The sequence below is a fragment of the Festucalex cinctus genome, chromosome 8, assembly GCF_051991245.1.
Source record: "Festucalex cinctus isolate MCC-2025b chromosome 8, RoL_Fcin_1.0, whole genome shotgun sequence".
NCBI classification, from domain to species: domain Eukaryota; kingdom Metazoa; phylum Chordata; class Actinopteri; order Syngnathiformes; family Syngnathidae; genus Festucalex; species Festucalex cinctus.
Genome location: NC_135418.1, coordinates 8,589,410 through 8,615,616, shown reverse-complemented (window position 1 = coordinate 8,615,616; position 26,207 = coordinate 8,589,410). Strand labels below are relative to the sequence as shown.

Sequence of the window (26,207 nt, the reverse complement as noted above, 5' to 3'; positions counted from 1 at the left end):
GGGTGGTTTCTTCCAGAATAGCAGCCTGTTTGCTTAATACTGGCAAAGAAGTTAGCTTGTTAAATAAAAGCCTTTTTTTTTAAATGTATTTATTTACACGGTAATGTGGACAAATCTCTTTGAACAGAGAACTTGTGGAAAATGTGATGACCACCGATCTGTTAACTTTTCAAAGCAATGCAATAATTGAAAAAAATGAATATTACTAATATAATTCTCAGAGATGTACAGTATACAAACAAACAAATCTTTACCTGAGGTGTCAACCATAAGTCATTTCAATTGAAGCCTATCTACTGGCAATGGTTTAAGAAATAAACAGCGTACAAACATTTAAGGGAAAAAAAAACATAACAGGGAAGATGAGCTCCATGGAATTTACAACAGTAAAATAAAATTGACATTAAATTGACATTTACTGTTTCTTAAAAAAAAAGTCACTATGAAAGTGAGAGATATTTCCTATGAACTAAAAGCAATAGGAGCAGCAGATAATTATATACATATATGTAGATTTTCCCAGTGCATACACAGTATGCACAATTTTCCAATGATCATGTTTCCTTTTTCCAACACTTAAAATCTACCAGGTACCGTTAACGCTGGTTTAGGATAAGAAGAAAGACGACAAACATAAATCCCAAGTAAATTTGTGATAAAGGAGTCTTAAGTATAAATGAATTGAGTAAACATGAACAATGTTGTTGATTGAGCTAGGCCAGTTTGTTAACTTTAAAGGAAAAGCTGGCTCAGCTGCCAATCATGTCTGAGAGTTCCTGCAGTAGATCGTCCTCCCCAATGCCGGGGTCCACATCTTCGTCCAGATGATCATCTGTGAATTCGTTGATCAGCTGCTCAAAGTCATCTGCAGCCGAAGTTGAGTTGCGCGACCCCACCACACTCTGCCTCCGTGATTTACTTTGCGGAGTCTTGGGGACAGAGCTAATACAGAGACAAAGAGAATCATCAGAACGTATTTATTTTTTTAAATAAAGAACACCGACATTTATAAGCACAAATTATTCATTCTCCACAATTGTCTGTTAAGTCCGAGTTTACATGCACTGATCATAATTTCATGTTGTGCCACGTGTACGCTAGGTGGCGACAATGCTCCTTTTAGACCAGGGATGGGCAAACTCGGTCCTCGAGGGCCGGAGTTCTGCAGGTTTTTGATGTTTCCCTTCTCCAACACAGCTGATATATGATCAGCTCATCAGCAAGCTCTGCATAAGCCTGATAACGATCCTGTAGATTGGAACTAGTTTGTATTTGGAAGAGGGAAACCTCCAAAACCTGCAGGACTTCAGCCCTCAAGGCCCGCCCCAGTTTTAGACTATGGTTTTCTATTCCAAGTCAAATGTAAATCTTAAAACAAATGTACGGTAGTTTAATTTTATAGTCTGGTGGTCTTTTTGACATGTATACATTACATTCATAGATTACATACGTACATTCACGTTTTTTTAATTTTATTTTTTAAACAACAGGCATGTTTTTTATCCATCCATAACTTAATATTGGCTGACCATTCATTCATTCATTAAAATGAACAATTACAGTTTTGAAGAAGAAATATTTGTGTCACGAACAGTTTTTGTGTTGGACTTAGTCGACTTCGCCAACTTTTTTTTCCCTCCAAAGTCCTACTGCCACCAAGCAATGTCTTTTTCAGGGGCATCCTTACTTATTTCAGCAAGACAATGCCCAGCCACATTCTGCACTTTTCAGCAAAAATAAATAAATAAATAAATAAATCAATCAAAAAAAAAAAAGGAGTGTGAGCACTGAGCACTATACTGGCCTGCCAGCAGTCTAAACCTGTCACCCATTGGAAATGTGTGGCGCATTTCATCATTGCATAAACGAGCACTTGTGAATGAGACACACATTACTAACTGTGGTCCATTCTAAAAATAGCTAACCAGTGATGGGACACTACTGACTTGCTAAGAAGAATTTAAGATTTTATTTTTATTTTTTTTTAAACTTATCATGGTACATGTTTCTTAATTTACCAAATATTGTATGTTTTGTTCAAAAATTAATAGATTGCGTTGAACGAACGAAAGTGCTTTTATTTACTTAAGTAAAACAGCAACAACAGCAGCATAAATGGACCCTAACTAAAATTTGCAATAGAGTGAATCCGCAATAGTGAATCCTGAAGTGAGCGACCACTGTATACTAAGTTCCCTCAATTTGGTTCTAAATCTGGATATTTTAAAGACTTCCATTCCTTTTTCATATTTTTTCCACATATCGATAATATATGGTAGTCCCGAGGTGGTCTGTTTATTTGTGCAAATTAATAACTTATTTAAAGTATTGAAAATAACTTGAAAGCAAATCTCATGACTCCATTGGACATTTCAACTGTCTAAGAAGTCTCATAACTCCATTTCTTCCTTCCTCCACAGGATCCTTGCGGCATATGATCTCAAAACTGAATTTGGCAAAGAGCAGGAAATGGGAGTGAAATAGGGAGTGAAAATAGTTATGTTAGATACATTTGAGTAAGCTTGTTGTTAAAAATTGACAGCTGTAATTCTCCGGTGCAGAAAGAAGACCGTAAAATGTGGGAAGCTCACAAAACAGCAGTTGGCTCAGTAATAAAGCCTTTCTCTAGTCCGTGGTCTAAGTGCGACTGCAGACTTTGATGGCAATGGCTGTCAGCGGTGATGCGTCCATACTATTCTATTTTTATGACCGCAAATTACATTAACTCTTTTACTGCCACACGTTATCAAAAAACAAAAAAAACAAAAACAAAAACTTTGATATGACAAAGGCTTTGATCGTTCATATACAATGCTTCCATTTGCTGGCCATAGAGTGTTTTTGATTCCACAACCCATTGACCAGGCAGCGCTGCACTTAGACGTTGCACTAAGACAAAATAAAAATAAAATAAAAAACTTAGTTGACGTCATTTTAACGTTTATGGCGGCATACGTCATGATTTTACTGATCGTTATTAAACGTTTTTGGCGGTCAAAGAGTTAACGTTTTACTATAATTTTGGGGACATGGTCTGTGGTGTATGCCGTTAAGATTTGTGCCACAATTCCGTGCGTAACAAAATGTGTTTCGTACGTACCAAAAATGTGTTTCGTACGTACAAAATGTGTTTCGTACGTACAAAATGTGTTTCGTGCGTACAAAACAGTCCTCGCGCACGCTTGCTACGTCTCTCCTCAACACGTACGAAACTTTGATTTACGCTTGCGATGCAAGGGTCGAGGCGTAATATTTGTGCCACAATTCTTAACCAATCAGGAGTCGGACAGGAGAGCAAATCCTGATTGGCTGTTTAATATCCAATCAGGCAGAACTTTGACAACGTGTCGTCACGCCGCGTTGCATCATGGGCGCTTATTCGATTTTTTAATTATTTTTTTTTGTTTACTAGCACTCGGTGCTTTCCTGTTTGTATTTTATCTGCATTTCTGCTGACTTTTATTTACTTAACAAAAGTTTTGTTATATTACGGGGTGAAGCAGCTCCCAACTGCTCTCCTGCTTAGCGGAAGACAAGTTTTAGCCCTCATGGGACCGTTGGATGACCGTTGGGGGGGACGCTAACTTCCGAATCGAAGACTACTTTCAACATTTTCATAACGGTAAGTAGCATAAAAATAGCATCTTTTAACTTGGCCACTATCACACACAGGCTTCCAAGACAATCAAAATTGTATGTAATAGTTACATACACGACATTGGCAATGGATGTGCATAGTTATGATGAAGAAAAAAAATCGCCACCCCCTTTCTTTATTTTCTTATGCATTTTTAGTGCCTAGTGCCACCAAATGTATATCGTGTAACTAACAGACAGAAAAAAACATGGAATGTCCAAAAGCACGGTTAACACAATGCCATAGTTACTGATTTTTAAGTACGTTAGTGATATTGATTAGAAAATCGTGGAAAATTACGAGATATCAGCTCTTGAATTCAATTCACGAGTTAATTTTGTTGTCATTACCTGTATACTTGTGTACATAAATGCCATCTCAAACAAATCACTAAAGCAGCCTTTTACCACCTAAAAGACTTCGACAGAAGGGTTGCATGCTCCATACCAGAAGAACCTGACTCATGCTTTTATTTCCAGTAGACTTGATTATTGCAAAGGTCTTCTGACTGTTCTCCCTCAAAAGAGCATCACATTATAGCTGCAGAGGTTATGAAGTGGTTACCCTTAGTTGTACTAGACATTTAACATGAACAAGAAACTGTAGAAACATGGATGGTCACATTGTTTTCCCATAACTACATGAAGATGGATGGTTATGATTGTTTCACGTTTTACAATTAATAACCTTGAGCTTTTGTTTGTTTCCAATTTACCAGGTAAACCAATCCAGATTGCGCATCGTTTCTATATCCGGGTCACAGTCATCAATAAGATGTCTAAGGATAGAGAGTACAGCTGAGATGGATGGGACGGCGATGGATGGCTCCACAATAGCAGTCTACCATGCCTACTGTGTGTAAAACTTGAAATAAAAACTGCAAAGATGCACTGTAACTGAGGACGATTCATTTGATTTAAAAACAAAATGTACAGTTTGCTGTTTGTTGATCGATAATGCATCATTAAGTGTCAATTACAAATACAATGTGTAATATATTTTCATCTGTGGAACCTCTTGGGTCTTACATTCTCAATACATCATCGTGAGTACAGTACTCTGAGGTCTTCTTGGTCAATGATGGGCAAATGTGCAGTGTGTGCACTTCCGCACTTTAATCTTGAAACCATAAATGTGTCATGTACTGCATTGGCACTGTACCTGCAATAGTATTTTGGTTATTGTTTACAGGTTGTTCCGAATACAGTGTGTGTGACACTTTTTATTTTTCTAATTGTCAATGATACTGTTTGCAAGACACATTTAAATAAGTTCAGTAAAAGTGTCGACAACTTACAGGAGAAAAAATATTTTAAAAATGTTTGATTTGGTATGCTGCAAAACAGGCCATTACAACTATTCGAACTTCAAATTATGATAGTCCAATGTTAATGTTGTCATTCTTCAGGAGCTCTTGATTTCTCTGCTGTCAAGCTCAAGCTTCACGTTCTGACTCTTCCTACAGACATTTTAATGACTAAGTCAAATTGGTCTCATCAGCTGGCTCAAAAACGTCAGGAATTAGGGCTGCACAAAATTGGAAAATCATGCAATACGCGATTTTGCTGAATATAGCAATAGATATTGCAATATTTAATATGGATCTAAAGAAATGACTGATGATGATTTTATTATCTAATGAACAAATTATATTTCTCATGCAGTAAAATGTATTCAGAGTTATTTAATTGTAATGACTTCAATAATGTTCAACTAGTGGATGGTGGTGCACATTTTAGCAAGTAGCTGACTGGTCAAATTCAGATAAAAGCATAAAATTCCATATGAAACTTAATGCATGTCTGTTATATGCATATTGCATGGGCCAATAGCGCGATATCAATATTTTTTCCACTCCACTTCTTCATCTTCTGCTTCTCGTGGTGTTTTTGACACTTCTGTTGTGGTGTCATCAGGTGCATTCTGTGTCCTTTGTCATCTTTGTTGCCTGGTAATAAAAACAAAACCCAAGGTTAGCGCTCAGATTTTTAATTGTCTATCTGTTGTTATGGAAAAATGACAAGATCAACCATGTTTCTCACATTAGTAAAACAATTATTTTGGGCAAACATGTTTATTTCAACAGCTGCTAGTCATTGTGTATGGTTGTCTTGTAACCAAAATGAATTAAATTCTTACGTCAATAACTATGGCATTGGACTGCCAAACACAGTGCTCTTAGGTATTCAATGTTTTCTATTATTCACGATATACCTTTAGTGGTACCAGGCACTAATTACTAAAGAAAAATGGATGGTCTAACATTTTCTTTTCTACTTCTTATACAACGCCACTCATGATGGCATGCATTGTTTAAGATTGTAATGATAGTAGCACGATCAAAAGAGGACAAAACTATAGGATTTACTGACTTAAATACAGTACAGTATTTTGTAACTTACCATAATGAAAACGTAAGTAGCAGGTTAGCCTCTTCTCTTTTTTTTCTTCTATTTTATGCCGTCATCCAACATCACCATGAGCGCTAAAACTTGTTTTCCCTCCTTCTTCCGCTAAGCAGGAAAGCAGTTAGGAGCTGATTCATCCCGTAACATAACAAAACTTCTATTAAGTAAATAAAAGTCAGCAGAAATACAGACAAAAATTCAAACAGGAAAGGACCGAGTGCTTGAAAAAAAAAAAAAAAATCGAAGAAGCGGCCATAATGCAACGCGGCGTGACGACACGTTGTCAAAGTTCTGCCTGATTGGATATTAAACAGCCAATCAGGATTTGCTCTCCTGTCCGACTCCTGATTGGTTAAGAATTGTGGCACAAATATTACGCCTCGACCCTTGCATCGCAAGCGTAAATCAAAGTTTCGTACGTGTTGAGGAGAGACGTAGCAAGCGTGCGCGAGGACTGTTTTGTACGCACGAAACACATTTTGTAAGTACGAAACACATTTTTGGTACGTACGAAACACATTTTGTACGTACGAAACCCATTTTTGGTACGTACGAAACACATTTTGTACGTACGAAACACATTTTGTTACGCACGGAATTGTGGCACAAATCTAACGCCATAGTGGTGATGATGTGCAACAGTCTGATAGCAAAATAAGACATAATACCAACTTTAACAAGGCAGTGTTTGGCAACTCAACGAATACACTGTGTTTTTTGTTTTTTTACTTCATGAAAAGTAGTGTTTTTGGAGATTATTCCACCAGACAATGATATAAAAGATAAAAAAATTCAGTTCTCAATGAATCTTGTACCTTCGGTGGGCAGAGCTGGCCTCCATGGTAGTAGCAAGACTGACATCCAGCTTGGGGTCTTGGCTTGGACTGTATTTTGAAACATGGATGGTCTGTGACTCCTCACTTGAACTGCAGGTGGGTTCCAACAATGTGCTGGGACTACAGGAAGCTAGAGGTTTCAGCTCGGCCTCTTTACCAGAAGATGGTAAAACCTTTAATGCAGCAAACATCAGCCAAGGTCAGTGAACATATGGAACTATTTCTCTCAAGTCCTTCTGTAATTATCAAACTGTTGGAACTCAAAGTGTACTTCAAATAGAGGTCCTCCAAAATAAGTCACTGTAACAACAAGCATTTTTCATTTGTGCCTATTACAACGAAGGCAGTGGTTGACGTGTCTGTCTACTCTACACTTTCATTCCCAGGAAACAAACAAGACAAGTTAAACTTACCTCCAAGTCCCTACTTGCAGTTTCCTGCTGTGATTCCTCTAAAACTATGGAGGCGCTGTTCAGAGGTTTAACAGCAGCTACAGCAGACTGCGCTGCTCTCTTCCTCTTCTGCCCTGCATTCACTTGCAAGGCAGGCTTCACGACAGATGGCTTCACATTCAGTTTGGGCCGCACTGAAACAGACAGAATGAAACTAACGTCAAAGGTTCAGACTGCAGTTTTTAACTGCTAGCAATAGATTAATTTGACTCCTCCAGATGTCCAAAGAGTGTCTGACTAAAGCCATGCCCCTCACTAACGTGCATGAAATGTGTATAAGTAGACTGCCATGCATGCTGCATGCATAGCAAATGACGACAACACCCCTGGGTCACATTGCAGCCACTGGTAGGCACAAGATGGGGCCAGAAAGGAACCCCCCCCAATTATAATTCTATTAATATTCTACTGTCAGGTCATATAGACAGTTTTGAAAACTGGAAACTGTCCCTTTAACTTTATTACATGTTTTTGAAACATTGAAAATGTTACAATAACACACTCGTCTGATAAAATGGAGGCACTTTAATAAGAATTTTAAAAGGTCAGCACTTCCATTGACGATATACATGAATAACCAACTTAAAAGGCACGGTCTTCCGTTTTCATTCAGGAAAATGCACTATATAAATTCAGGATGTATACACTTGAACTCCTTCTCAGTCTATACCTCCGGACTTCTGTTCATGTGTGGTGGTGATTTTTTCTTAAACCCCCAACCTGTTTTTTGCCATTTTGTGTTTGTTTTGTCTACAGCGGGGCATTTCTGTGGACATCCAATCGCAGAGCAGTTGGTGGCGGAGGCATGTTAATCACTACCGCCAGATGGGGCCGGGCGAATTTGTCGGCTGCATGACATCACTCCCGCGTCAACTTGACAGCACGCACACACGCAAAAAATGAAAAATAAAAATGAAAAAATGTGTGTGCTGTCAAGTAGCCACGAGAGTGACGTCATACAGCAGACAAATTCGCCCAGCCCCGTCTGCAACACGCCCACGCCACCCCCCGCTCTGCGATTGGCTGGAGGGGTAAACAACTGTCTGTCCAAAGAAACGTCCGGCTGTTGACAAAACCAACACAAAATGGCAAAATACAGGCTGGGAGGGTGGGGCATTAGGAAAAAAATCACCACCACACATTGGCAGAAGTTCAGAGGTGTAGACTGAGAAGGAGTTCAAGTGTATACATCCTGTATTTATATAGTGCAATTTCCTGAGTGAAAACAGAAGACTTTAGATATTGTGACAAAAGCAAGTGCAAGGTACCTTTTCTGTCTGTGGTATGTGTTCTACCAGGAGTTGGCCTCTCTACTGTCGCACACAGGTCTCTCTCTGGAGCTGTCCGCTTGGCTGAAGATGGTGAAATTATGGTTCTTGTGTTTTCATACTGGACTTTGTTGGAGCTGCCGGGACTCGGTAAGAGAGCGTCTTCCTGACGGCGGGTTAAATTTCTTCCTACAACTGAGCTCACAGTTGTGATGACAGCCGTAGTGTTGCTTAGAGGGCACTCAGTCTCGGATTTGACAGTTTTCAGCTTGCGAACATTGTTACTATCCGGGGTGCTGCAGGTAGGAGATGAAGACTCTGGTGGTGTAAGAATCTTCTTCTTGAGCCTACTACCTACTAATGGCTTTGGTGAAGAGGCTGCATCAGATGCCTCCTGGCTGATAGAAGGTTGTCCAGCCAGTTCCTGTTTGCGGAGATGTTTTTCACGCATAATCTCCTCAAATGTTTTGACTTTGACAATGTTGGAGGTGGTCTGGAAAGGCACGGTAAAATTAAAGTTACAAGAGAAATCCAATCGATCAAAGCACAACAATGCAGTCACAATCACAGGTCTAACCTCAGGAGCAACAGGAGCTTTCCATGTCGTTTTCGTCACCTCAACACTCCTCTCTGCTGTGATGTCACCTGCAGAATTCAAAAAGCTTGTTAACAGCAGACTATGCATTTTAAAACATACCCATCCATCCCCTTTCTAAACTTATCCATAATAGGACCTGAGGATGAGCTGTAGCATATCCTAGTAAGCTATTGCCAAGAGGCAGGGGCTGTTCAACAGGCAATCACAGGTCACATATACTGCAGGCCAACAACCATTCACACTCACAGTCAGACCTAGAATTTAGAATCTTCAAGTAATGTAATAAATGTTTTGGATTATCGGAGAAAACCTTAGTACATAAAGAAAACCCACTCTGAAAGGCCAAAGACCGGTTTCCAAATCCCAATTGTACAACCCTGAGGTGGATGTGTTAACCACTAGTCCACCATGCCATCTTTAAATATGAAGTCGGATACATAAAAACTAAAAGTTTTATGCGCCGTCATTTTGTGATAAACATTAGAAAAGCTCTTACACTGAGAGGTCAGTTTATCGTTTTGCTGCAATCGTGGCTTCTTGGCACCATTCTCCTCTGAGTTGGGACTCTTAACTTCATCAGACTGAATTCGGGCTGCCTTTTCCTTGCGGATTTCCTCCAAGGTCTTCACTCTGACCTCCCCTACTTTTAAGGAATCAGGGAGTGGCACCGCAGGTTCTTGATGATATTTGCCAGGAACTTTGTCAGACGTTGCTTTGAACTTCTTAAGACTTGGGTTCTGTTCCTGCTGATCCTCTTTTCTTTTCCTCTTTGTGTGGAGGATTTCAGTATGGAGTTTGTTGTGGTCAATAGAGTGTTCCTTGATATAAATTGTTCGTTTAACAGCCTTGGGCGTCTGGATGGGTGCTGTCTTGGTTACAGTGATTCCTGTATTCAAAGGAGGAAGACTCTTGCTAAGAGATTTTCCTGCTTTTTCCATTCTTATTTCCTCCAGAGTTTTGACGCGAATTTCCTCAGGTGTGATCTTCGGCACTGTGCAGCTCTCTTCTGCTGACAAAACAAATACATAGAAGCATTATTCAACAAGGAAAACTACAACAGACTCGGCCAACAACTGGGACACCTAAGCTAGTTAACAGCTCATTTAGGCTACGTTTACATTGCAGGCAAATCAGATTTTCTTTTGCCCAAATGCGACCTGTATCTGACTTTTTCATGTCAGTCTGAACAACAGCTCAATTCAGATTTTTTCCTATCCGACCTAGATCGGATACGTATCCGAATTTTTGCAATGCAACCGCAGTCTTAACAGCCAGGTCGCATGTATCCGACCTCGACGTCATCAAAAGTTCACAATATGCACTCCGTGGCGTCCGCGCGGGCGGTGGCATTACTCGGGAGACTACGTGAATCCGTAAAGTTGTTTTGAGTAACAGTTGTGGCTTTATTTTTACTTTAATTTAATCCCACTTGAAACATGAAGCATAAAGCTGACATTTGTGGTGATATTAATACAGCCAAGCAGACGACTCATTTATTACGCGCAGCAATGACGCGCCATCATTGTTAGGGGAGAAACAAAGGAGAGGTCCCCGTGAGATGAGGAGCTCGAACAGGCTCGCCTCATTTTCACGAAATATGATCCCCGACGATGGACTTCTTAATGTCTGTGGCCCTGAGACGCTGGACCAAACGTATTTATTTCCGCAAACACAGCGTTGTGAGTGACGTTCTATCTTCTTATGCGCATGCGGGTCACTTTGTGGACGCATAACGTTCACACAGCAGACAGACTGAGGTCGGCAATGTGAACGCTTACTAATAAATAAATAAATAAATAAATAAATAAATAAATAAATAAATTTAAAAAAATAAATAAATAAAAAAATTAATCGGATTTCACAAAAAATTCGGAATTGAGCATTCAGACCTGCAGTGTGAACGTAGCCTATGATTCATGACATCAACATATTGGAAACAATATGTTGTAAAACTCAGCAATATGAAGTACAGGTGTAAGCCACTGAAAAACAAAACCACAAGAAATAAACATGCATCCATCTTCATTCTATACCACGTCGCAAATGGGATAGAGCCTATTCTGGTTGATTTTGGCTGAGAGATGGGTTATACTAGGGGTGTTAAAAAAAAATCGATTCGGCGATATATCGCGATACTACATCGCGCGATTCTCGAATCGATTCAAAAAGGGCAGAATCGATTTTTTTTTATTTTTTTTTTATTTTATTTTTTATTTTAGGATTCACACCTTGAGCATGGAAGAATGTTATATGAACGGAACATTAAGCCTTAATATTTTATTTTAATGCTGTTCAAACATGAAACAGATTACAACCTCTATAAGACTGAAATTTCAGATAAATAAATAATACATTTTCATATAAATCTTACACTCTACAAGCTTACTGATTAGTATTTTCTAAATTTGAATGAAAAAAAATCGCAACAATCGACTTATAAATTCGTATCGGGATTAATCGGTATCGAATCGAATCGTGACCTGTGAATCGTGATACGAATCGAATCGTCAGGTACTAGGCAATTCACACCCCTAGGTTATACCCTGGATTTGTCACCAGTCCATTGCAGGGCATTTACACACAATCATTCACACCTATGGCCAATTTAGAGTCTTCAATAAACCTCACATGCATGTGTTTGGTATGTCGGAAGAAACCAACGCAGGCACAGTGCGAACATGAAACATGAAACTCCACATGGGAAGGTTTGAGATCAGATTCGATCAGAATTGTGAAATGGATGTGCTAACCACTGTGCCGCCCGTAATTATAATATACAAATTACAGTATTTTTCAGACTATAAGTCACACTTGTTATCAAAGTTTGGCTGGTTGTGAGACTCTGACACTCGCCTAAAATCCCCATTCCTTAATTGTGTTGAGTGCGGTGAATGAGTTCCCGTTGGATTAGAAATTTGCACTAAGTTCTAATTATGAGAAAAGTTATTCACAAGAATAGAAGTAGATATTTCAGAATCCAACTGGAACTCATTCGCTGCTGTCAACAATGCTGTCAGTAATTAAGAAACGGGGATTTTGGGCGCGAGTCCAAGCTTTACTGTTTTTGGTCTAATTTCACCATAAAATGTGACTTGTGTTTTTTTAGTTATAAAATACATATATACACCCCCCCCCCCCCCCACACACACACACACACCCTTGTACATATATCTTTGTGAGGACATCCATTGACATAATGCATTTCCGAGAGCCTTACCCTAACCGCAACCATCAAAAATGATTGCCTAAACCTAACCCTTACCCTAACCCCAACCATAACCCAATTCAAACCTAAACTCTAAAACCAAGTGTTGACCTTCAAAAAGAGGTCTTGCGAAGTGAGGACCGGCCAAAATGTCCTCACTTCACAAAAATGTCCTCATTCTGTTGGATAAAGACGTATTTTGGTCCTCACTGTGTATTATGTACAAGAACACACACACACACACACACACACACACACACACACACACACATTTTTTTAATCTGAACGATTATGGAAAATAATCTAATTGCAATTTTTTTTCCACACACAATGGCGATTGCGATATCATGCGGGATTATTTTTTTCCAAGGTCCTTTTTAATTATTATTATTATTATTATTATTATTATTATTATTTATTTATTTATTTATTTATTTATTTATTTTTTTACCCAACAAAAAGTTAATTATAATAGATGGAATATCAGAGCTATTTATATGACAGGATCTTAAGATAAAGGCAAATGAAGCATTTTAATATCAGTTTTTTTCTACTAGTTACAATTTAGCACTCAATATATCCAACTTTTCATGTTGCATGAAACATGACGTAAACACTGTGTTCATAAAATAAATAAATATACCTATTAAAAAAATAAAATACAAGTCACTTCAGTCATTCTAAAGTGTGGGCAAAGTAAAATTATGCCTGCTTATATGACTTCTCCGATTTGATTTAAAAAACAAAACAAAAAAAACAAAAAAAACAAAAACACTAGTATTCTGTAGCAATCTGTATGAGTGGATCGCGGGTTGAAGTTACCCAGTGTCGGACGGTCCGTGAAGGCAACACAGGATCTGTTTTGGTAAGCTAAACGCGTTTGGATCTGTTGTGTTCTGGTGTGGGTGCGGCCGACAGAAAGAGTTAAAGAGTTGTTGTTTGTTTGTTTGGTCTATTTAATTCACCAACGCTACAATACATGCCAGGTCAAGCAATTTATCTATATCCCTGGTTCATGAAATAGCTAAGTACATAATAGGCAAGAGCCAAAAGACAAGGTTATGCTTTGTACATTTTTTTTTTTTTTATCTGCTTGACTAACTGCAACAGGAGCAGCAGGCAATGCAAGTCTTTCATTAATTGACTTCATACCTAATGAAGCAAACAAAAGCCAGAAAATCATTCAGAATCACTGTTGATCAAACTACACACGTTATTGCCTTAACAGTTAGTGACATATAAATGCTTGTAGTTTTGAGAGTAACACCTAAATCAACGGGCATAATATACTCATGAACATATGAAATTACAAAAATTGTCACATTGTATAGACATTTCACCAGTAACTAGGGATTGCATTGATTGTATTATGTGTATGCTTGTGGATATTCTCATTCATCCAGGTCATTTCTTTATCTGTGTGTTAAAATGAACCCCGACTGTCATGACAAGTTTGCTCTACATTATTTATTTGGTTGCTAATAACATGACTATGAGATTCATTTTTCAAAAATAATTTCCATTTTAATACATTTTGGAGAAACATTATTTGGACGTACGCTGCCATTTGTTCATGTCACAACACATGTAGAATGGTGGTGGTTCTCTGCCCAACAATGTGAAACTTCTATCCAGAAAGGAAGGTAAACCTCGTAGCATTCCAAAAGAAACAACGCGCGATCCGGAGTCACTCTCCCCCACGCGGTGCTCTCGTCATTCAACAGATGCATTCATTGATTGACCCTTTAGGAACGCAACGGAGTCTTCCCTTGCTTTCTTTACAGATGTTTCACATTGCTTGGCAGAGAACCACCTCCATTCTTTGTCACTACGCAGTGAATGCGTTGCAACGCAAATAACAATGGCGGCGTACGTCCAAAGTTTCTACAAAATGTAAACTAATTAAATTAATTCACGTATCAGCTGAATGTAAACAATCTTCACGTATCAAGCGTCAACATTTAAACAGGTAAACATTGCACACTATTATGCACTAATATCAAGTAAACAAACCTTTAAAGCACAATCCTCATGACAAAACTCTTGTAAGTCTAAGTATTCGCTCGTTTTGAACCTGTTTAAGTTATGTGACCCATGATTTTTTTCCCCCCTTTTCAATATCTGTAAGAATCAGTTAAAAGCATAATGAGATAGCATAAAGTGATTTTCGTAACAAAAGAAAAATGCAGACAGTATTATCCACAATACAGAGCCTCAAACGAGGCTGCCATTTTTAAGTGTGGACCTCAGCAAATTGGAGGAGCATATAATTTAAACGCGCCGTTCAATCAAGGTATTCCAAATGTGTTTATATGAGCAAGAATTCAAAATATTGCCAATATTCTGGTTTTAAAAGGGTGAATGCCTGCATGTAAACATAGTCAATGCTTACCTTTCTGACAGGGTGTTTGTTCTTCTTTCACAAATCTACCCAAACGCTTGGCCAGGCTGTTTTTCGTAGGAACAACCTCCCCATGTCTTATACCTACACATGGGACAAATTGATATATTATTTTTGACAAGTCATTAGATTCTGTAGAAGTACAATGATCAAGTTGACAAGATGTAGCAAAAATTCAAACTTACAAGTAGTGCTCCTTTGTCGCCCAAGCCTATCAGCAACAGCACCTCTTGATCTCAAAGTTTCTTCAAAGACAAGCTTGCCTAAGATTGAGAAAATGTGATAATGTGTCCATTTTTACCACTTAGCTAATGAAAATTCATTTCTAAGTTCATTGTATATATAGGCCGTGTTTACACGGAAGCAAAACTGGCTTTGTTTCTCAAACAAATCTTGTACAGACAGAAAGGTTTCAAGACATGCGAGTGTCCAAAAAGACGCTCAGGACTTTTAATGGCTATAATATACATGCCAAGTTTGGAGTGGCGCTGTAGCGCTACCACAGGGAGCTAACGGAAAGCATAAAAGACATTTAGACATTTTTCAAGCAAAATATTATATGTGGTACATTAAGAAACATGTAAAAAATGTTGACATTCTTGTGTTGAAATTCTGCTTAGCAGGTCACAGTGTCCCATCACTGGTAAGCTAGTCTTAGACCCCAGGCTACTCGTGTTGTCCATAAAGACACACTGGCACCTACACGTGTATACTTTTTTTTTTTTTTTTTTTTTAAACGGCGAAAGCAACTATGCGTCTCTGTAATCAAACCCATTGTCCCTTCTTCCTTCCTCAGTGTACAAGCTTGCTTGAAAAGGAAAACAGTTAATTGAAGGCAATTAACTTCAAAGAGGCCACTGTTAACTCAGTTCTGTCACGGCCCAAATGGCCCATAAATTGTGCACTGTTTTTAATTCCCCTTCCAAAAAAGAAATGAAGACCTCATTAACGGCGACAGGCATTATTAGCGGTTATTGAAACCTTGTTTTTTTTTTTTTTTTTTTTTTAACCACGGTAAATTGTCAAACCGTTTATCCTCTTGTGCCTAGGAGTAACAAAAACTCGGTGCATTAAAACAAACCAAATGGTTACTGTAAAATATATCCAGATATAGATCAAATTGCCTTTTATTAGAGAGATGCAAATAATTTTGATGAAATTTTTACCTTCATTAGCTGTATTGAAGGGTAGCCGGATGGCTGAAATTATGTTTTCTTTCTCGCCATTCACAGAAATATCAGCACTCTGTATAGGAGGAATAGCTCTTTTCATGCCCGCTTTTATGGCCCTCCTCAACCGAATCTCCTCCAAAGTGCTCACTCCAAAGTTGTGTGATTCATCTGTTAAGAAAAAAAAAACATTTCCATGTAGCGTCCATAATGACTGGAGAATTTCCGTACAGTGTTCCCTCGCTCAGGGTTCTTGCAGGAATTACTCAGTGAAATTTTAGACCTTTTTTAGACCACTATGAGAAACATTTTAGACCAACTTCACGACCGACCGATGACCCCTAAAAAAAAAAAGGGGGGGGGGGGGGGGTCCCACATATTTGATTCTCAAAACCTTGTCAACTTCCAGGGCTCTACACTAACTTTTCCACTACTAGCACTGGTGTGAGTAACATTTTTAGGGCTGGGCGATATGACTGAAAAATGTATCAGTTTAAATATTTATTAGTCGTTATTGACAGTTATAATATATATATTTTTTATATTCAAAATAAGGATCAGGAAAACAAAAGGCTGATAATTTGAAATGTAAATATTTAACCTTTTAAAAGACATAAACTCAATATGTTCACAGTGTGAAGTATTTCAGAAACATAAAAATTTGAGGCATGAAATAAACCTACCGTCCAGCCAAAAGAAATATGAAGCCACCTTATGGAACAATAAATCTATCAAACACATTTTAACCACTTAATATATCCAAAAAATATTGCCAAAAGTAAACTTCCCTTTTTATCAACAATTTTTGTTTTTCTTTTGCCATCACATTCATTTTTGGTTAATGTATGACGGCTTCTTTTTTTTTTTTTTTTTTTTTAAACAGACACATGAAGACCGCGGAATCACTACTGTTTTTTTTTTTTTTTTTTGCTGTGGTTCATTTTGAGTTTGATGACGTAATTGCGGGCACGTCTCAGTTCTCCTATCTGCTTGTCATGCTAGTTGTGTACATTGAAAGGAAAAAAAAAAAAAAGGATGTGCTTTTAGCTTAGCTGGTGTGTTGGCTGTGGGACATACCTGTGTGAAGTTTGAATCCATGCATTGGATTGTCACGGGAGTTATTGTTTTGAGTCGCGCGCAGTACCAACACCGGGACAAACAAGTGCACCGAGAGGACTCGATAGCCAACTACTGTCAGCTGCATGTTGACACTCGCTGTGACGCGCGCGCGCACACTATCCCGTGCCGTAAGTTCGTCGTTCACTACCCTGCCTGTTTGTTTGTTTTTGTCCCGGTAGTGTTAGCTTGACATGTTGAGCTCGGGGTGTCCGCAGAAAGCAACAACGATAATTACCCCCCCCCCCCCTGTTGTCGTATCTCTCGGAAAAACAAGCCGCCGCCACGCGTCACATCTCACCAAACATCTCATTTGCACCGCCCCACGTACCTTAGCTCCCGCCCGCCCGAACTACACTGAACTACAATGCTAACGCACCCCCTCAAATGTCTCCTTCACTTTGAGCACGCAAATAACAGAAACAACGCAACACGCACATGTTTTGTTCTCTATTTCTTTCTTTCTACAGAGCAGACACTTCTCGGAATGTAAGGGGCAGATGTAAGAATTTTAGACTTGGGTAAATAAAATTTTAGACCTAGGATGAAAATATGGCTGTTTTTTTTAAGCCATTTTAGGCCTAAAATTTAACTTTCTGAATTTTAGACTTTTTAAGACATTTTTTAGACCCCGCGGGAACCCTGCTCGCTATAAAGCGGTTCACTTTTCGCCGGCTCGCTGTATCGCGGATTTTGTTTAGTGCAATTTTGCATGCATTTTTTTAGAGCCTTAAAACATTTAAAACAAATGTAAAACAAAGCTATAACTACTTTGCGGATTTCACTTATTGCAAGTATTTTTCTGGACCCTAACCCCAGCGGAAAACGAGGGAACACTGTACTTGGGTCCAATTTTTGTTTCCAGCTGAACTCACCAGGCTTGCATCTTTTTCTTGGGGAAGGGCCATCTCCTTCCTCTGAGAATTGGTCTGAAAGCACAAAGGCACACATGTTATAATGGAACAAATGGAAAAAATACCTTTGATTGTACGGACATCAGACAAATCGTCGACCTTCTTGAGTGACTTTGACATGTTACGAATGGATGGTGAGTGTGGAATAATACTCTTCTGTTTATTTGTACCTTAAAATAACAGCAACCTTTTCTTAACACATCTTGTAACTGTTTCAAATTATGAAAAAAAAAATCCACTTTAACGTAGGGCTTGGCAATAACTCAAATTAATTCAATTAATTTGTCATTTTCAAAATCAAATCATTGAAAATTAGCTAAATCGTGAAATCAAGGTACATAAATATAAATACACTCGTCTTTTTGATTTTTAAAAGCTGTTGTTCGTAAGTTCTGTTATATCCAAACGTTATTGTGAGTTGTAATTTTGCACAAGTGGCAGAACGCCGAATGGGTAGTTTACAAGACGTGTTCATAATAGTTTATAATTTTAATTGTGGCATTTAAGCATGTTATGCATAGGATATGAAAAGCTATTTTTTTGCACAAGCTATGAATGTCAAGGTCAGAGTATAATGACAATGATGTCATTTTTCTTGCAAATGTTACTATTCTATACTTTTGGGGGGAAAAAAGAGAGCAAACTGGTAGATTAGCATCTACTTAACTTTGTTTTATGTGTTAATTGTATTTGTAAATAAAATACATGTTTAAAAGTAGCATGACCTGACAAACCCAACAGTGAGCTCTTAAGAGGACCGTCCACATCCTAGAACTCCTCGATGGGGTGTCATGGGATCCCCTGTGCTTCAAGAATAAATCCATGGGTAAGGATTTTGGGGAAGCTCAATGTACTATATTGTTTTGAACAAAAGCCCACTATGTACTAAAGCAGTGGTGCCAAAGTTTGGTCCTTGAGGGCATGAGTCCTGCATGTTTTCGAGGTTTCCCCACATTCAACACAGCTGATTCACATTTAAGCTCATCAGCAAGCTATGCAGGAGCCTGATAATGATCCTGACTAAGGGTGTCACGATTTCGATTTTTTCTCGAAATCGATCGAAATTACGTCACGATTTCGAGCATCGAAATAGAAGAGAGGACACACGATTCGATTTTTATTTTTTATTTTACACTTCAGTAAGAACAAGACGGTTAACTTTATATTGTAAATAAATTCTTTGAATTTGATCATTCCTGCCTAATGTCAATTATCATATATTACATAAATTTACACAAAAATAATATGGAAATTGCATCACCTATATGTAGCCTATCTTTTGAAATAAGATTTACTGTACAATGAATAGAACCAATGATCATAGACTAGCCTTAGCCTACAGAAGCATATGCCTCTGTGTTATAAAGTGGGGGAGCGGAAAAAAAAATAAATAAAAAAATAAAAATAAAAATCGAAAAAAAAATCGAATCGTGACCCCAAAATCGAAATTTAAATCGAATCGTGGAGTTGGCGAATCGTGACACCCCTAATCCTGACCATTGAATTAGGTGTGTTGGAGAGAGAAACCTCGAAAACACGCGGAAGTAAAAACGCCCGGTTCAGTAAAACCCCGCATGGTTGCACGAGAGGCCAAGACCAGCCAGCCGTTGCAGTACAACCGCGTCTTCTTTAAATGTGGAAATTGGATCAGGGCTCTACACTCACTTTTGTGCTGGTAGCACTGGTGCTACCAACTTTTTCATTTGGTCGTACTACTAGTATATGGACCATTGATTGTAATAAAAATAAAAAAAACAAATGCAATTTCACAATTCACACCCATCATTCTTCTTAATTATGCCAGCTTTTATACATTAATAGAAAGCCCATATTGTTTAGATATTTGCAGTTATTTACGGTTGCATTCATGGACTATTTTCTGTCTGAGTTTGAAATGTCCGACAGTATTTGAATGCAGCTCGCCGGATGCTGTCAGTTGTTTACGCTCCCATGACTAGTTGCTAATGCCGGAGACTTGTGCGGTTTCATACAATGACAGACTAATGAACTTTCTTAGCATCTTTAATTGCAATTAAATATAATTTCGAGGTGGCATTGTGTTGATGTTGGAAGTCGACAGACACTTGACTAGTCAAGCTAGACGCCTTGAGCCGGAGGGTGTCGCGCGGTATGCGTCAATTTCAAAATACAAGCAACAAGGCAATTGCATCGACGTCCATGTATTACTTGGAAGGCTTTTATTTTTAAGTTGGCCCCTGCAGCGCATTCCGCGAATGTACGACCCAAAACGTGGCGCTTGATGCATACGGATCACGGCTCAAAGATGAGCCAGAATGTTGCACCACTCATTAAATCATGTACATGTAATATTTCACCAGCACAGGCTGTACAGTTGGCCGCATTTGCGGGTGAATTGGTCGCAGTGTCAAGTCCTGTGGGATGGATGTTCAAACCTTCAATAGATATTTGAAACAAAACGGCTTCTTGCTGCAAGAAATCATAGTGGAGGAGGAGGGGAGAAGAGGGTGGAGAAAAGAGGGGGGGGGGGGGGGGGACTGAGCGGGACGCGAACCGGGGACCTGCTGCTCACAGGGCGAGTGCGCTAACAACTACACCATTTGTTCAGTTAGGTTCAATAACGCAAGAGTTTTATTTGTAGTTTACACAAGTGTTAGCCACAACCTTTCTGGGGCTTTAAGATGGCTAATTGTCATTGCACTTTGGCATTGCAAATGTGAAAGAAAACTGATTGCTTTGAATTCCTTTGGACAGAATGTTTACTGATAAAGGCTACTTTTGTCACTACCCCATAGAGGTCTCAGAGAAAGTGTGCATGTGTTTAGTCCGAGAGCCGATGCGGGGGTAGGTCTGCACTTAATGACGTTATAAAGTGAGCACCCGCTTGTTTTCTCAGGTTGGTAGGGGCTGGTGCTTGGAGAGCAGAATGATCAAGAATTTCTCATAGAGGGGCGAATGGAGGAAAACACCACTTCAGTAATGTTTTTGGTGAGGAATTAGCATTTTAACATGGCTAAAAGTTCCAAAAAGTTGATTGTTCACATTACCGTCCCTTTGAAGCTGCTTAATGCAGGACATTGAATTTCGAATCGCTTCTGCCACATGTGGTCGAAAAATGAAACCGCACACTCCCTTCTTCATGTATACACTGCGCATGACGTCACATCCGCAGACAGAGGCGGGCATTCGAACCGGAATCCAGTATGGAAACTATTGGTCAGAGGCGTGCAGGAGTAACAATCCTGAACAGCTAAGGTATTGATCTGCTAATTAGAAGATATTTTTGGGCAAACTTTAAAAACACCGATTGAATGTTGTGGTGGTGTTACTTCCAGCGGCGTGAGTCCATAGCGCAGCTGGACAGGAAGTCAGGGGTCTCGCATCAAGGTAAATCCGGTATATTTCAAAATAAAACAGTTTGTGGTCTCGTTTTTGGGAAGGGAAGTGAGCTAACTACATAGCATGACATGAGTTGGACATTTAAGACAAAGATGAGCTCAGAATAAATTAAAAATGACAAAATAACACTATGTAAACACAAAACATACTTACCCATGGTAGAAGAGACATGGTTGAAGTCCCAGAAATAATGTCCAAAAAGCATATCAATGTGACAACAGGCAAGCGTGGCTATTGTTTACAAATAGGACGCTGTCTATACACAGTTGTGATCGCGTGAACTCAACTCTCTAGTGTGAACCCCCGTGATGTTGTGGTCTGGCGGGTGCAGATTTTCGGACACGCAACGTACGCGGTAATTGCAGTCTGTGCGGGCGCCATACGGAAAAAGCACCGGGTCCGTTCAGCAGTCATGCGTCAAGATTCGTAAACAGACAGAATCCGGTCACTTTTCAAAATAAAACATTTTAAAAGCCTCAGCTAATCAATTAACCGTTAGAACAGTAAGGTTTTTTTTTTTTTTTTTTTTTTTTTAAATAATTATTTCCACTGTGCTGCCGCCGCGGCCCGGTCCAAAGTGGCCCACGGCCCGGTACCGGTCTGCGGTCCAGTGGCTGGGGATCACTGGCCCAAAATGATAAGTTGAGTGATTAAGATAATGCTTTATTTGCCTTTATCTTATCATATGCTGCAGAATAGAGCTGATAGTTTGTTTTTAGATTAATTACTTGTTTGTTGGAAAACACATCAGAAAAGGACCTTGAAAATAAAATCGCAATCCCAATTTTTTGAGGAGGTGGAGTTGGAAATCACAATTATATGGAAAACTCACCATCTTCATCCTCATCATCATCTGCTGGATTAATCACCACAGGTGGATGAGTAGGGCTTGGGACTGGTTCCTGGCTTTCTGTCTTCATGACTCCTCTCAGCTGGGGATTGGGTGCAGTGGGGAGAGAAGTGGCTGGCAAGGAGGGTGGCTCTTCGTGCTGCTGTTCCTCATTCTCACTTTGACCTGGCATAGTGTGAGTGATCATTTTGGGTGATTTTCACAGGTGGGATTGAAATGCTCTTAAACTCGGTCATGTAAAATCATCTGGGAATACACACTCACGTATGTCAGGCGGGATAAGAATGCCATCAATATAACGTGGTTTTTCATGGAGAAAGGCACAGTGTGATTTCTGGCAGCCAGCTGGTTGGGTCTCCCAATAACATGGTATTTCCTTTCGGTTTTTCTGTATTGATGCAAGAGTTTAAAAACATGCAATGATATTAGAAGTATGGTCTGATCATATTCTTACGATATCAGACAGTACATACTATGTCAATACATCTGAATCTTTTTTTAAACTATGGCAAACTAAAGATGCACTGAGCATCAGTAGCTAAAAATGGGATTGTCCAAGATTGAAATTGATTCTACAGTAACTCAATAACATAACAACAACCATAGACTAAAACTCACTGAAAATGTAATGTTACTTCTCTTCGCAAAACATATTGTCAACAGAATGTTAGTCAAACGTAGTGTGTGTGTGTGTGTGTGTGTGTGCGTGGGGGGGGGGGGGGGGGGGGCATGAAGGTGGACGTTTCGCCTCCACATCCTCACAAACACAAAAGATTGACATGGTAGCCTAAATAGAAGTCTGAAAATCATTTGATTTTTTTTTTTTTGTGAAAATATTATCTACGGTTGAATTTTACCGCCGAGGGGCTGCCGGTGACTGATTAGTAGGAGGGAGGAGGAGCGCGAGGCAGGCTGTGCAGAGTAATTTGCTGCTTTTATGAAGCAAAACAAACGTTTGCTTGCTCTAAAAATAAAATAATAATAAAAAAAAAAACATTTAAAAAAATAAATAAAAATGAAAACCTTGCACGTCTTGCGATGTGGCTATTGCGCTTGTGCACATCACAATCGCGATGTTCAAACGGTATATCGTGCAGGCCTAATTTGGACAATTTTAAATGAAAAAATTGTTCCAAACGATCACTTGATTATTAAAACAGTCGTCGATTAATTTGCTCATCAATTACTTGTCAATTAATCGATTTATTTATCATCTTTATTTATATAGCAGTGGAAGAAGCTAGTAAAAGCTTTTGAGAGAAAAGCAAAGAGCGACAAGCGGCAGGACTCAGCGACAACGACTTGCAAGCCCCAGCTGCGGAAGGTAAGCAGCTGTTGACCCATTGGGTCAGACACTAGTTGTCAGCAGGGCTAACTACGTTCCTTTGGGCATCTGTAGCAGGAATATGGTGGTGAAAAATGCTTTGGACATGGCTTTTTTTGCATATTATTGAAATCAATAGAAGGATTAACAAGTTAGCGTTCTGTGATTTCCTTAAGAAAATTTGGCAGCTGTGTTGGTAATGGTTGTAACCTCATGCAGCTAAATACAGTGGTGTAAACTGCTCTCAGTATGACGCAGTACAGTTCGACAAACAGCTAATATTTAGCTAAATTTTATGCGGTCCTCACCGTTTAATTTCATATCTTTTTTAAAATGCTTCTTACTGTGATTTCCATGTGGCGAAACTTGCAGACAGTTCGGAAGCAACGTCCCTCCTGCCAGAGATTGCAGACAGTCTCATTGCCCATCGCTGCTTCACAGTGCCTGAAAGGGCAGCTGTCTCCCTTGCGGGATAAATGAGAGGGAATATTATGTGACTTAAGTTTATGACTATCAGAATAACTGAACCTTATTTGTACATCAACATTCCTTACTTTAGTGCAGGTAGAATAGCAAAAGAAGTAGCAGTCATCTCCATTATTAGTCATTGCGAGGCTGGTTTAAATCTGATCGGCACCAATCTTGATACGACCTCTGCAGCTGCTTCTTCCAGGCTAACAGGACTCCCTGAAAACACAGATGAATTCATTGGACAGTCTGGATTATAATTAAAGAGATTTTGAAATCTATGATTACTTAAAAAAATATCGACCACATTATAGGCTCAATAAAAATAATGTGTTTATTGTTTGCCTTGCATTTATCGAATGCAAATTACCTGGGGTGAGTACAGACGTTTTCTATCTCTGTCGCAGGTTGATGATGGAGTGTCCTTTTTCAGTATGAAAGTCCTGGAGGAACACTTGATCCATGAGATAAGAGGAAAACAGGAGGTGGGTCGCCCAGGGCACTTATCTCTGGCAGACTGCTTAACAAAACTGATGGTGGCTTCAAGTCCTTTTCGTTTCTTTCTTTTTTTTTTTCTTTTTTTTTTTTTTTTAAGTATTTTTTAAAATAATTTGCAGAACACGAATTTAAAAAAAAAAAAAAAAAAGGAAAAAAATAAAATTTTAAAAAAAGCTTGTAGTTTAGGGGGAAAAAATGCTGAATCTCACGTTGCAAAAAGGGCTCAAGTGTAGACTGGAGGATGGAGAAAACAACTCTTCTTGGGCTGGATGAAATTTTGCACACTTGGAAACATTTGCATGATAAAAGAAGGGAATGTGGACAGGTATTATCTACTGATGTCGAGAGGGGGGAAAAAAAGCTCTTCTGCCCATGTATTCTCATAGGAATGTTTTCCATTTCCAAGGATCACAGCAAAAGGCCAAAGGATGAATTATAAACCTAAAAAAAAATCAATCAAAAACACTCCCCACAGGACTGAAGGGGTTATTATTGAACAAATTTGACAATTCTTAATATAGGGTAAAACATCATGAAAAACTATTTTGCTCGTCTACCCCAACCCTTCATTCAGTACATTATCATATCATACCATCCATCCATGTTCTATGCATTTTTTTTTAAGTTAACTAATCACATTTACCTTCTGCAATACAGTCGACATGCATTTTTAATGGTTCTGTTCCATTTTAAATGACATTGAACCGCATTCAAAATCAGGTAACAATTGGTATGCACAAAAATTCCCTTGGATAACATGGAGTCATACTTGTAGGCACATTACTTGTTAAATTATTTTTTCTACGGTTATACTGTTCCAAATATTTACGGGACCTTAAATTACATTTATTCATTCTTCTCAATCCACGATTCATGATGATCACTTACCACTTACGTCCAGGATTTACTGATCTATTAGTAACCAAATACAGTAATATGTTTTTGAGCAATCTTCTTGATGACTTTATTCTACACATACTATTTGACTATTCTGAAACATTGTAACCTACAGTATGTCCCTGGACTAAGCTTCCAACATGCAGTTTAGAAAAAGAAAAGCTCCTAAAACACACTATCCCCGGCAGCAATGAACAAATTGGAAGAAGCTTACCTAATTGTTTGGTAAATCCAGATGGCGACTTTAACAGCCACGACGTGTAGTCAAAATAAAAATAGAAATAAAATCACGTAAAAACCGCGAAAACTGACATTTTTGGAAAGTCACTGTTATTAAGGTTATAAATACAATCTCAAATGTTTAATCGATTATTGCTAGTTATACATTACATCAATAACATAATGAAGAAAATGTAATGTTATTTCAAATTCGCGTTGTAATATTATGGGTTTGCTTGTTAACAATCAGAGGCCTACGTACAAATTTCTAGCCACCCTTACATTAAATGTGATGACTACAAAATAAACCAACCAACCAACACCCACCATATATCATAAAATTGACACAACTGTCAAATATAATACATAGGAACAGCAAGAATTACCAGTTTCGTGATTAAAAATGGTTCGAGCTTGATGTACAGTACTGCAATGCAAACCTTAGCTGCCGCGTTCGGTCACTGGCAAAATGGCGGCCGGCTATGCGTTTTGCTTTTTTTTTTTTTTTTTTTTTTGTAACTTTATTGACTGACAATATAGCGGAAGAAGTATTGCTGAAAGCCAAAATG

At 38.7% G+C, this 26,207-nt stretch overlaps 1 protein-coding gene and 2 long non-coding RNA genes across 6 annotated transcripts; 1 reads left to right on the top strand and 2 right to left on the bottom strand.

Moving 5' to 3' along the window:
- Nucleotides 1-337: 337 nt before the first annotated feature.
- Nucleotides 338-26,125, bottom strand: zc3h11a (zinc finger CCCH-type containing 11A). Of its 4 annotated transcripts, XM_077529305.1 has the most exons (17): nucleotides 26,025-26,125; nucleotides 25,634-25,661; nucleotides 24,395-24,467; nucleotides 24,111-24,243; nucleotides 23,901-24,020; nucleotides 22,497-22,620; nucleotides 22,215-22,397; nucleotides 17,966-18,019; nucleotides 15,972-16,145; nucleotides 14,991-15,068; nucleotides 14,797-14,889; nucleotides 9,696-10,208; nucleotides 9,179-9,246; nucleotides 8,602-9,094; nucleotides 7,295-7,467; nucleotides 6,861-7,054; nucleotides 338-942 (listed from the first exon to the last, which is right to left on the bottom strand). In XM_077529305.1, the coding sequence occupies exons 4-17, from the start codon at nucleotides 24,162-24,164 to the stop codon at nucleotides 750-752; spliced, it is 2,514 nt and encodes an 837-aa protein (XP_077385431.1). In that variant the 5' UTR covers nucleotides 24,165-24,243; nucleotides 24,395-24,467; nucleotides 25,634-25,661; nucleotides 26,025-26,125; the 3' UTR covers nucleotides 338-749. The 4 variants fall into 4 exon arrangements, with proteins under 4 accessions (XP_077385431.1, XP_077385430.1, XP_077385433.1 ...); XM_077529304.1 differs by having other exon boundaries at nucleotides 25,634-26,122; XM_077529307.1 differs by lacking the exon at nucleotides 25,634-25,661 and having other exon boundaries at nucleotides 26,025-26,116.
- Nucleotides 3,403-4,533, top strand: LOC144023641 (uncharacterized). The gene is made up of 2 exons (XR_013284583.1): nucleotides 3,403-3,622; nucleotides 4,356-4,533. It is a non-coding gene; the product is annotated as an uncharacterized LOC144023641 (long non-coding RNA).
- On the bottom strand, nucleotides 4,847-6,271 carry LOC144023642 (uncharacterized). Its single transcript, XR_013284584.1, has 2 exons — nucleotides 6,040-6,271; nucleotides 4,847-5,585 (listed from the first exon to the last, which is right to left on the bottom strand). It is a non-coding gene; the product is annotated as an uncharacterized LOC144023642 (long non-coding RNA).
- Nucleotides 26,126-26,207: the final 82 nt, after the last annotated feature.

Bases quoted from the DNA above. Each gene is read 5' to 3' on its own strand.
- zc3h11a (XM_077529305.1), bottom strand. From the start codon at position 24,164: ATGACTAATAATGGAGATGACTGCTACTTCTTTTGCTATTCTACCTGC. The intron at 24,021-24,110 runs GTAAGGAATGTT...TTATCCCGCAAG, and splicing joins GCTATTCTACCTGCACTAAA to GGAGACAGCTGCCCTTTCAG. The intron at 10,209-14,796 runs GTAAGCATTGAC...TTGTTTTGTCAG, and splicing joins ACAAACACCCTGTCAGAAAG to CAGAAGAGAGCTGCACAGTG.